At 40.1% G+C, this 12460-nt stretch overlaps 2 protein-coding genes across 2 annotated transcripts in view; one reads left to right on the top strand and one right to left on the bottom strand.

Moving 5' to 3' along the window:
• Positions 1-2676, bottom strand: part of plxnb1a (plexin b1a) — a 49156-nt gene extending 46480 nt beyond the window's left edge. Inside the window, exon 1 of the mRNA XM_088290671.1 lies at positions 2368-2676. The gene's annotated coding sequence lies outside the window, so the exon portion shown is untranslated. The remainder of the gene's footprint in view (positions 1-2367) is intronic.
• Positions 2677-4127: 1451 nt separating this feature from the next.
• On the top strand, positions 4128-12091 carry LOC148340200 (mitogen-activated protein kinase 12). Its single transcript, XM_088289836.1, has 12 exons — positions 4128-4314; positions 5770-5899; positions 6674-6732; positions 6933-7044; positions 8566-8595; positions 8921-8968; positions 9063-9177; positions 9259-9330; positions 10284-10363; positions 10434-10512; positions 10874-11047; positions 11144-12091. The coding sequence occupies exons 1-12, from the start codon at positions 4181-4183 to the stop codon at positions 11203-11205; spliced, it is 1095 nt and encodes a 364-aa protein (XP_088145962.1). The 5' UTR covers positions 4128-4180; the 3' UTR covers positions 11206-12091.
• The last annotated feature ends 369 nt before the right edge of the window (positions 12092-12460 follow it).

Here is a 12460-nt window from a genome sequence, read left to right as displayed (position 1 = left end):
ACTTACAACAAGTCACAGAATCCTTTTGAGTTATGTTATGCATAAAACAGTGGGGAAAATTGGATTTTGATGGCATGGGACATTTAAATGTCAACATCTCCATATGAAAACATGTTTGAAATACTGTCAGAACACAAAACACTGCAACATGTCACCTATTTGTTTGTTAAACTACTGGACGGGTTACACTGTTTTGCATCGGTCTCCATTGCGTCTACACACTCCATGGTGGGCACTAAAGCCATATTCTGCCATTCAACACGGAAACTACTCCGCTGTGCCCCCATATCCATCAGTTGAGGTGGCGCCAATAAAAGCACTCATCACAGTGAGAAGCTTATAGGCACAGATTACAAACTTCACCTGCAGCCACTTCCGGGGAGCTGGGACAACAGCATCCCATCAAATACACCGTTTCAATTGTCTACTAAATTGGGAAGTAGCAGTGGGATGAAATATTGCTATGGCTCTCATTATCTCTTGCAGTATAGCGTCAATGCACCAACAAATAGTGATACAGGTTTACTGTATATGTGGTTATTATGTGAATGTTGTTGCTCTCCTCTGTGTACGGTCAGGGTTGCCTTTCTATGGATGAAAAGAATGTGTTAATAAATTGTTTTTTTAACAACTGTCTGCCTCGGGGTTTGCGACTCATTTCATTTGTTCTTTTCATAAGCGGATTGGATAATGGATGTATGGATGTTTTGTGCGAAGAATCAAGAATAGAGACCATCATACGTAGTTTTAATTAATAAACCAAGGGCTGACAAGAAAAAACATTGCTGCTGTTTTTTCAAACTAACGTTAGACTAATACTATTTTCAGCAGTATTTAAACAGCAAGTCCGTAACCCTTCAGATGGAGCCAAAGCAGTTGGCAAATTCTATTATTAGTGATTTTCTAGCATAGCAATTCAGACTGGCTGTATCGTCCATTTCCTAAAAAGAAGACAACCTATTAATGTTTCACATTTATAATAATAAAAAGACTTAAAATGTTGATTTTAAATATCATGAAATACGTCGGGCGGCACGGTGGACGACTGGTTAGCACGATGGCCTCACAGTGAGAGACAGCATCGGGCGTGGGTTCGATCCCAGCTCCGGCCATCCTGTGTGGAGTTTGCATGTTCTCCCCGTGCTTGTGTGGGTTTCCTCCGGGTACTCCGGTTTCCTCCCACATTCCAAAAACATGCATTGTAGGCCGATTGAACACTCTAAATTGCCCCTAGGTATGAGTGTGAGCGCGGATGGTTGTTCGTCTCTGTGTGCCCTGCAATTGGCTGGCAACCAGTTCAGGGTGTCCCCCGCCTACTGCCCGAAGATAGCTGGGATAAGCTCCAGCACCCGCCGCGACCCTAGTGAGGAGAAGCGGTATAGATGATGGATGGATGGATGAAATACGTCGCTCATTTTAGGAAATATAAGCAGTTTGTTTTTGCATCTTTTTCCTAACTGTACACAATGTGGACTTAACCATGACCTTAAAAATAAACCTAAGCCAGCGACACAACTACTCTAAATTGTCCGTAGGTGTTTATGTGATTATGAATGTCTGTGTCCTGGGATTGACTGACAACCAGCCCATGATGTAGCTCCCTACATTCCCACAGGCACCACCTCACCAGCAACCCAAATGAGTACAATGAGCAAACGGATAATTACGATGTGTTGTTTCGTGATATGCAAGGAGAGTTTTGTAAAAGATTTTCTGTCCTCGGCTGCATGGATAGTGATGGAGTTGGTTTTCCAATATTTACAGTGTATTGATCTGAACTGGTATTTGCCATTGATTGCAATTCACACCCTGTTCGAAGGGGTCAAATTAAAGGGGTCACATGACTCATCCAAGAGACACTTTGACCAAATGGTAAAGGTAACAAGACTCAAACTTCAAATACTGTACTGTAATAATCAGCAAGTGAACTGTGATTTCTGGATTTACAACTGAGCCACCAGCGGAACAGCTGCGCACATGTGCAGCAGCAGACGCCGTGAGCAGGTGAACCATACGGCATTTGGTGCACGCGCCTGGCACATTCCTTTGTCAGCTGACAAAAGAGGGAGTCCATCCAGGGATGTGTAGCTCCGTATGCACAAGATGACCAAGCTCACGAGATTGCGAAAGATGCAGCAATAATGACGTTTTGTTTCGAGGGGCTTATCGGAAAACGCATACTCCATAAATCTAACTCAAACTGTCAAACAAGTGGAGCAGACCAGACGAAATAACCACACTTGCACACACAAAAAAACGCAGTCCCGATTTAAAAGTTGTAAAAAAAAACAACAACAAAACATACCATTGCTAAAAGTTACAGCTATCTTTCGAATTGTTTAAAAGGAGAGTAAGGAGCGAATTTACCTGTAGTTTGGGCCAAGAAGGTCACTCGGCTGTCCAGTATTTTGAGACGAGCAGCGACTCACTTCTCACCTCGAGACACAACAAGCGAAGTAGATCCACCTCAACACGCGTTGCGGCTCGCTCGATGATAAACCCCTCAATCGTCGGATCACTTTCTTTTTGTTTTATTTTATATTTTTGAGGGACTACGACAGATCACTTTAAAGTAAAGCAACTGCAGCGTTTTAAAGGAGTGTAAAAGCACGCAAACGCGTTTTTTCAGTAACCAAAGATTTCGCGTCAAGCAGGTTGCTCTAAAGTGAGTGTCTGCTGTCCAGCCTCGGCGAAATAAATGAAGCGAGTAAAGGCGCACGTTGTATGATGAGACGGGACAGGAAACGATATATTGTGCTTTCAAAATAAAGTAAAGAACGACTGAGCCGATAGGTATCCAAGCAGACAATATGTTGTTTCTAACGACGTGACTTCATGAAACAAATATTACACTGCATCAAATACAAACACATTCCAATACAAGAGACAGTTTGTTTTTATCATTAATTATTGTTATCAATTGTGTGGTGTTTCTTGAATATCTTGAATCATATTGAAGGACAATTTTTATTATAGTTCTTATGCTGTAACGAGGAAGCCTATGCAAGGTTAAAATCATACTCAGAACAAGAAAAATATTTGCATATTTTACTTAGTGTTGTCACTGATGGTTTAATGGTTCACGGCCCCGCGATAGTCTTGTATCTTGACAGGGTCATCCGGATCTGTTTGTGCATTGGACTTGGTGTCTGCGTTTCGGTTGTTATGGCTAGTTTATCCTCATCATGGGCTTCTGTGGTCATATAAAAGTGAAAAAAAAATAATTAGCATGAAATGGAAGCTATGATCCAATAAATAGCCACTTACCATGGATAAATTATTTTTGGCAAAATTGTTTGCTAAAACAGAGCTTGTGTATGCTATCATTTTCAAGATTGCTCGCGGCCCCCCTCTGCTGGCCTGTTTTTTTTTTTTTGTGAAATGCGATTTCATTCTTTTTTCCAGCCACTGAAAATCCATAGATTAGTTACAGTATTGTCATTGATGCTTTCCTGTAAAACATATTTTATGCCTGTGGTTGTGCCACAAACAGTCTCACTTAGAAATATGCATCATTTGCTCATGCTTTAGGAGAGGCTTGGAGAATGGCATGCCTTCCTCTTATCTCTGCTTCTGCCTTGCTGTGTGCATGGTCTCCTTGTGCTTGGGTGGGTTTTATCCATGACCTCCGGCTTCATCCCACGTTACAAAAACAAACATTTCATGTTCAATAATGCATCTAAACTGCATGAAAATGTGAATGAGAGTATGGGTGATTGTCTAAAGATGACCTGCGACCAGACCAAGTCGTACCTCGCTCCCCTTCCATAGGCAGCTGGGATAGGCTCAACCACAAACCTCGTAACTACACGTGTCAGAGTACATGTATTGGATAGATGGGTGGTTGGTTGGACATATGGATGGCTGGATGGTGGACTAGAATTATAAGTCACATTTTTGTGATCCTGCACATCTTGGGCATAATAGCAAATTCAGAATTAATACTTATTGTTTTCAGATATACACACTCACGATACGTTATACCGTATGTCGCAGCACACATTTATATTAAAAAAAACATCTTTCAGAAGAAACGAAAAGGAGAAGTTTTATGTGTCACAAGGGGGCATGGTTTGTTGGAGCAGAGGGGCGTGGCCTCGACCTTTGCTACTCTCTCACCTGTCTGGTTACACTCACGCACTGTGTACCAACCTGACACTTTTGAGTGGACATTTGAGTCATGGACTCTCCAACAAGGGACTCTCCCGTTCGGCCAGGCTACCAGAGAGTGGAGATTCAGAAGACGACGTGGGAAGTGCCGAAAAGATACATGGCCCTGCGGGCAGTTGGCTCTGGTGCCTATGGGACAGTTTGGTGAGTTGAACCGGGAGCATCATCCATGTCTCATTAGTTTCTACTTTTACTTTGGCATTATTTACTTTACTCACTTCAAATGCATTCAGGCACATTGAGTAATGTTATGTACCACTTGACAAATTTTGTCATTTTGTTGAATTAAAGAAGGTAGAATTTACCATAGAGGAAACAGTGTATGACAGGGATGTACTCAAGATCAGCCAAGTAGATTCAATAGATATCACACCTCTTGCATATCCATAAAAGAGACATATCCATTGGTCATCCAGTTTATAAATGGCCAATGGACATCATTAAAGCCTCTTTAACCCCGAGTATTGTCAACGCGGAGTCTGCATATGCTTGAAGTGTGCATTCCACTCATCGGGCTGTTGCACCCGCAGCTATCTGCTTTCTGCAAACAGGAGCGCTATTGTGCCCCTCAGGCAAGTCAGCAAGTCAGTGCAGGTCCACTGATATGCAAGAATCTCTTCCACCAGCAGAGAAGCACTTAGCCCACAGAGATAGCATACGTCTAAGGATAAACCACTGACCGACAAACTTGCATTGCTCCCTCAACGATTCACTGCACTTGTCAGCAACTACACGAGGCACACGTTCATTGAACATAATATTTATTAATATGCTTGTAGTTTGCAGCCTTGTACAACTGCACTGCTTCATGCTTTTCCCAGTTTTTAATATTTTGCCCCTTTCATGCAGCTAAATATTGTAGCCACAATGCGTGAAGCGTCCTAAGTGTTGTGCAGTAGGAGAGATTACTCCTTTATGCCATTTCAGATCCTGCTAAAATATATTGTAGCTATAATCAAAATTATAATCATTCAAGTTGTGTTGTCAATCGCTGATTTACACACTTCAGTTGCAAATTCTATGCAGTGGACATAAACTCCTAACACGTCTTTTTTTTTTCTTTTTATATTTTGTCTGTTCAAGTTTGTCAACAGTTAAATGTTCAGTTTTTATTCTTCGTATACGTTAGTCATTCCAATTTTATAAGCGGAAATAATGCACTTAAGCCTGAAACATCATTTTATTAAGTAATACTCAGTATCTCAAGATTTTATTCTGCTGTACAAATTTGAAATCTTGGATATACATTGCATATAAATCATTGTTTTTCTTCCCAAAATATTTTTATGTATGTGCAGTGTCTGTGGAGACTGCACAGTGATCAAGTGGTTATTACGTGAGCCTCACTGTTCTGAAGATTGCTCTTAATTGAAGACACTGAATTGTCCATCGATGTGAATGTGAGAGGCTATGCTTATTTGTCAATTTGACCAGTACGGAAGGATGGATGTGCCCCGCCAAAGTCATCTGGGATAGGCTGCAGCTCTTCTGTCACCCTAATGAGGATGGGCGTCTGAATTAGCACAGACATAGCTTGCCAATGAGAGTTCTCACCAGATGAAGATGAGACGAGTGTGATCTGTAATGTGTTTGTGGTAGCTCTGCCATCGACCAGAGGACCAAGGAGAAGGTGGCCATTAAGAAGCTTTATCGTCCTTTCCAGTCCCTCATCCACACCAAACGAGCTTACCGGGAACTCAGGCTGCTTCGCCACATTGAGCATGAAAACGTATGTTTATTTTTATTTATTTTTCTTTTTTTAGTTAAGGCATTTATTTAACTATGCATTCTTGAGTGCTAGTACAGCCCTCAAGGGGGGATGATGAGATTTAAGTTTCGATGCATCCATAACAACTGCAATGTTCCTCAGCTAAGTCAATTTTGAGGACACCAAACTTTGTTGACCATTCAACAAAAGCCTCTAATCTCATCCAAGCTGGAGGCGGAGCTGGGAGTGCTGCTTGTTGTTAGAACCCGCATGTTCCATGCAGTATTTCTGCTTATGATGAAAGGCTTTTCTGTATACAGTTTTCCGGCTAATCCGGGAAGGAGGCTAAAACTGAGAGGAGATTACTTCATAGTTGTCCTTGGACGTCATTGTTTTCAAACAAGAAACAAAAACTTGATTTGAGCATGACCTCAATCCCCATTGAGCGAATATCCGAAGAAATGCACTTAAAGAACGCTGCATGCTCACCAATTTACACAACACAAAGAGCATTATTTATATTGACAGAAGCAAAAGGGCGCATCTTCATTTTTGTGTAGTGTGCTGCCACCCTGTAGACCTCACGCCTCACCTGCGTTGAATTTAAAGTGTTTCTTATTATATTCTATATATTCTTAGATTGTATTAAATATGAACTGTATTTATATGGCATAAGTCGATTGACGAACAAGTCCATGGTGTAGGCTACCTTTCATCTTTCATCCTTGAACGGGCTAAAGACGTAATTTTATATCTAAGCAGAATGTCCCTCTTTCCACATGCTTGCCACCAAAGGTGATATGCCTCCTCGACGTATTCACACCTGATTCCTCCGTGGAGAAATTCCAAACCTTGTGAGTGAGCGAGGAAGCACATTCTTTTGTTCGTTGTTGCAGCTTGTCGAGACCCTTTGAGAGTGTTTGCAAGGATGTATGGGATGTTCAAGCACGATTGTTGGGAGCAAGTGTATGCATGTTTGTTTTGACTGCAGTTCTGTTGATTATCAATTATAGTTTTCGTCACTGTTTTTTCTTTTCCTTTTGCAAACATCCAGTTATATGGTGATGCCCTTTGTAGCGCAGGATCTGGGTCACATCATGAAGCGGCGCAGATTAACTGATCGTATTGTCACATACCTGTTCTACCAGCTTCTTAGGGGACTTAAGGTAAGTGCTTGATGCTGTGTAAATGCAAGGCATAACAGATCTTTAAGGAGAAAACACATTGATCAAACTTGCCAGACTGTCAAACGTTGGCATGTGTAGTAGATGCGTGATGAAGCATGTATTTTGGCAACGTAAAGAAAAACAGCAATGTCTCTTGGGTGAGGGCATGCGGCAATTGCCAGCGTCGGCAAATAATGTGTGTGCTACCAAAGACATGCATGGTTGGTTGATTGGATGCTCTATAGCAGGTGTGGGCAAACTACGGCCCGGGGGCCACATGCGGCCCGTTAAATTTTATAATGCGGCCCGCAGAACTTGAAAAAAAATCATGAATAAACCTTGTTAATGTTTTATTTTCTAAATACTGTGGTTTTTCAAAGACATATATATTGTTGTAATGCTTTTGTTCACTTACATTTAAAATTCAATGTTTTTTTTCTCTCCGATGAGTTGAGGTTATGGATGGTGATCCAAAACACTCCATCCATCTGCTCCTGGTCCGGCCCTATTGTCAAATTTCAGAACCAATTGTGGCCCGCCAATCAAAAAGTTTGCCCACCCCTGGTGTATAGCGTGCCTATAGGTGTGATTGTTAGTGGTTGTTCGTCGATGCGTGCTCTGCGATTGACTGGTAACCAGTTCAGGGTGTACCCCACCTACTTCCCGTAGAGGGCTGCGATAGGCTCCAGAACGTTCATGATACTAGTGAGGAAAAGTGGCTTAGATAATAGATGAACGGATTATAATTAGTAGTAGTAGTATTCGCTGTAGTATTGTTTTTACTCTTCACATTCAGGCTCTTCCTCCCCTGACTGCCCTGAACCACATACCCCTGGTATTCAGGAACTCAAAAATACTGCATTATTAGTTCATGTAAGCACATAAAGCAAACCCTGCCAAGCTGAGGTCATCTGCTTCACATGTGCTTGAGAACCCCAAAGGTCACACAGCCTGTCGAGAAGAGCAAAGAGCAGTGACGTAGAACACCTCCTTAACAGCACGTTGACATTCTGCTATCGATAGCATTGTAGTATTCTATCTACTACGATCAGAAAGTCTGAAAGTCATAGTCAAAAAGCTTTGTGTTTAGCTGCGGTAACAGCAGCTAAGCTCTTATATTTTGATACCAGACTCAAATTGGCTTGGAATGCACACTTTGCTTGTTTCTCCTTATCTATAATGCAAAATTGACTGCTCACTTGATTCTGCAGTTGACTGCACATGTTTTAGCTCGTTATTTCTACTCATTTACCTTGGCTTTGTTCCAGTTTTCATTCATTCAATGTTAAATTTTCATTGTTCTCTGGATAAAATTGACTCAGGATCAGGAAGCCCCCTCGTGAGATAATTTGTTTTTTAAATCAAAGCCAGCCCCTCCTTTACTGTAAGTGCTGCCCATTCGAAATTTGTAATTTTTACCACTAGTATTTTTTAAGTAATTGAATTTCTTGAACTAAATGGATGTTAAAAAAAAAAAACAATAATCTGATTTTCTTTCACTTTGTGTTTCCCGCTTTTCAGTATATTCATTCTGCTGGCATCATCCACCGGGTTAGTATGGAAACCAAAATGCTCATATACACTGTGGGGCACATTGTTAATAATTTATACCGCTAAAATCTCGAACTCTAGTCATTGTGCCTTCCTTATGAGGCTAATAACAGTAACAATTAATATTTCTTAGGGACGGATAAAACAAGATGACGCTGTTTATATAAGTTTTACCTCTAGCTTTTATTTCGTGATAAGTCTATTAATTTGAACTTTGTGGACCACAGAAAGCCTTCAACTGTCATCAAAAGATATTTTTGCCCAAATTCCTTAACATTTATTCCGTGCTTTGCTGTTCTTTTTGTAATTGTGATTTTCTTCTCAGGACCTAAAACCTGGCAACCTGGCTGTGAACGAGAACTGTGAACTAAAAGTACACTTGAGTAAAATGATTCAAAATGAACATGATTGAGAATGTTTATTTTCAGTTTTTTTCAAGCCATGAATGGTTTGTTTCATTTCACCAGATATTGGACTTTGGCCTGGCGAGGCAGACAGAGACTGAGATGACTGGTTATGTGGTGACCCGCTGGTACCGAGCTCCAGAGATCATATTCAACTGGATGCACTACAGTCAGACAGGTAGGCTTTGAAAAGAATTATTTCTCAAATCGGCCACTTTCAGTTTCTATGCACACAATTATTTGTCTCCATTTTTCACAGTGGATGTCTGGTCAGCTGCCTGCATCTTGGCCGAGATGATCAGCGGTCAGGTTCTCTTTCCTGGACATGACAGTATCCTCAAACGGAGTGGCTCCGTTACAAGAGACAGAAACTAACTGTAGGGTGTACGAAGATGAAAGTCAATTATTGTCTTGATTGGATGTTGGGCAATAGAATGTTTGACTATTGCAAACCATAAATTAACATGCACTCAGGTGCCAATTTGTCATTTGACACCATTTTACACCAGACACCTTGGTTCACTTGTGACGTCCAGTACATCAAAGTAAAGAGGTCATACATTTGATATAAAAAAAGAATAATTTTCAATACCATTTTTTAAAATTGATACCAGTACAAATACTCAATTCGAAAAACGACTTTTTAAATACACAGAATTATAACAACATTGTATTTTTCATTTCGCAATTAAGCATTTACTTCCTGAAAGCAGTCTGGCCACAAGAGGGCGCTAATGACTGGTTTTTAGCACCCTCGCCTCCCTGAAAATAAGGCTACTACTGTATGCAAGTCATCGTTAGGTGTCACCATTGTATTTGTTCACGAGTTCACAAAATTGGAGGTGCTTCATTAGTTTGCAGGTGTGCAATTAGTCAGAGGGAGCAATACAAATTTTTTGACCATCATTAGTTTGTGCATGTGATTTTGACAGGATATTCTGTATTTGTTTTATTGCATTTGAATTATACAAGGCTGATAGGTAAACACTTCATCAAGGCACTTATTTCCTCAACTCGAGAAAGTGTGTCAGACGCTTCATGTCTAGTCATCCCCAGTGGATTAAAGACAGACTTAGCCACTACACAAATCTTTTGCAATCATGGCCAAAGTTCACTCCTGTTTGGAAGATTTCAAGTATGCTTTTACAAAATGTTCTTGGGATGTTTTAAGCCCATGACAAAGACATTTGGAATACGGGAGATTGATATCACGTGTATTGAACAGTCAGTACTTGCTAAAAATTCCTGGACATCCTTTAAATTTCTTTAAAACAGCTTGTTCAGGTATTGATCAACTGAAAAAGATCCTCCGTTTGACTGGAACACCTGACTCCACCTTGGTGCAAAAGATGCAGAGTAAAGATGTGAGTTTAAATATGGTGTGCGTGCCAGAGTTCATATCATATTAGTGAAGTAATGGAACTTGTTTTCCAGGCTCAGTCATATGTTCAAGGGCTCCCAGGGCAAAAGAAGAAAAACTTCAAAGAGGTGTTTCCATCCATGGAGGAAAAAGGTAGGTTGATCTCCTTTGACTCCAAACTACAGACAAATGGATATAAATAATATATTTTATGTAGTTTGACTTTTTGTCTGTATGCAAACACTATCAGCTTAGTTGAAAGCAGCTTTTTGAAATACTCTGGCCGGGTGGCTTTTTTTTCCCAACATGTATGTGGACAGGAAAAGCAGCGTTATCTCCTTTTATGAGCCAACTGAATATTTTCTTAGTATTTAATGGTTAAATAGAGCTAGAAATTTGAAGACTTAACCTTTAGTTTAACATAGTTTCATTTATTTGGTGGTATTACATAAGTATTACCATATATATATATTGATGCACTCCGTTAACTGAGAGAGCATCTTGGTGCCTGCAGCTGTGTCGCTATTGGAAGGAATGTTGATGCTGGATCCCGACACAAGGCTGACAGCCACACAGGGACTCTCGCATCCCTTCTTGGCGGAATACCATGACCCGGAGAGCGAGCCCAACTCGCAGCCTTATGACGACTCCTTTGAGAGCCTGGAGCTTGCCATTGGGGAGTGGAAGAGTAAGTTTGTCTGTTTAAGAAGTCTTTTAACGGTATAAGTGACTTGTTTAGTACGAACGTTTATTTGTTTTCCTTTTTTTTTAATAATCTTCTCAGGTCTCATCCACATGGAGATCATGACTTTTGACCCGGATGACCCCAGTCAGACAGCCATATAAGGAAATGCATCGGCCCAGACCTTGCGTTTAAGTTTGAATACTCCCTTTCTTGTCAGATAAAATCTAAATGTAAATGTTTATGAACTATATGCCAGTGTGAATGTTTATTCTCTGAGTTGTAAACACATTTTTGGCACAAGACGCCCATAGAGGGTTGGAAGGGTTGACACCCCAAAAATTCCTCTTCAGTTTAGAAGTTGTGGTGCATTGCAATTGCAAATGTTTTTTTTCTTCCATACCCTGCCTTGTATTATATATTATAACACAATAATTCTCTTCTTGTTGTTAAAAAAACACCACAAAAGATTCAAACAAAAGTCAACATTTAAATATTTAAAAATCTGTCTTTCCAACAGTAAAAGTCATCTGTCCATTGTCCTAACCATAAACTGCCTGACTGACTGAAATTACGAAACTGGGCCACAATGTCAAAATTCCAAAGGACTTAGTCAATTTTTTTTCTCTCTTTTGATCAAAAACAATTATACCACTACCGTCTTTAGCATCATACTTGTACGCGTTTAGCATAGGTTTTAAGACATATAAAGCAGATTTCATCCATATATCTGAACAAGCCATCTATGATGTTAACAATTATCATCTTAGTAAACATACACAATATATTGTAGTATTGATTAGTAGTTAGCTTTATTAGTTGTAATGATAAGATATATCCATCGGTCCATTTTCTATACTGCTTACTCTTGCAACATCACAGGTGAGCTGGAGACTATCCTGATGGACTTCGCTTCAGGCAGACTTAACTTGGATTCTTTGCCATTCAGTCACAGAGCACACAACCATTCACTCTTCACACCAATGAATGGGAATTGAACCCATGCTACAAGCACACAAATTTGAGAAAAATGTATCACTATACCGTCAGTGACGACATTTTACATTTTATTTGAATGAAGATGATAATATTAATATTAAATAAAATACATATTTAATTATAGATATCTAACAGATGCTATTATGCTTTGGGTCATTTTTGTATTTTTTATGTTTTAGCCTTAAGGCTTTGTTTTGTTCTTCAACAAATGTGTTTCTAAGGCAGCCCATGATGGGCCAAGCGAGAAGAGGTGGTGGTCACATAGAGTTATACTTTTGACCACTAGGGAGCAACATTAGATGAAATTCAAACAGGACTAAGTGTGAAAACAATATAAACCAGTATCCTGGATTAGTTTTTTTTTGACAAATGGAGTTATATTGTGTTCGGCCAAGTCCAATGTATTAAAAGTACTTATTT

Source organism: Idiotropiscis lumnitzeri, chromosome 3 (assembly GCF_059441095.1).
Source record: "Idiotropiscis lumnitzeri isolate Australia: NSW breed Sydney's pygmy pipehorse chromosome 3, RoL_Ilum_1.0, whole genome shotgun sequence".
NCBI classification, from domain to species: domain Eukaryota; kingdom Metazoa; phylum Chordata; class Actinopteri; order Syngnathiformes; family Syngnathidae; genus Idiotropiscis; species Idiotropiscis lumnitzeri.
The sequence above is the reverse complement of the archived record's forward strand: the minus strand, read 5'-3'. Positions and strand labels throughout refer to the sequence as shown.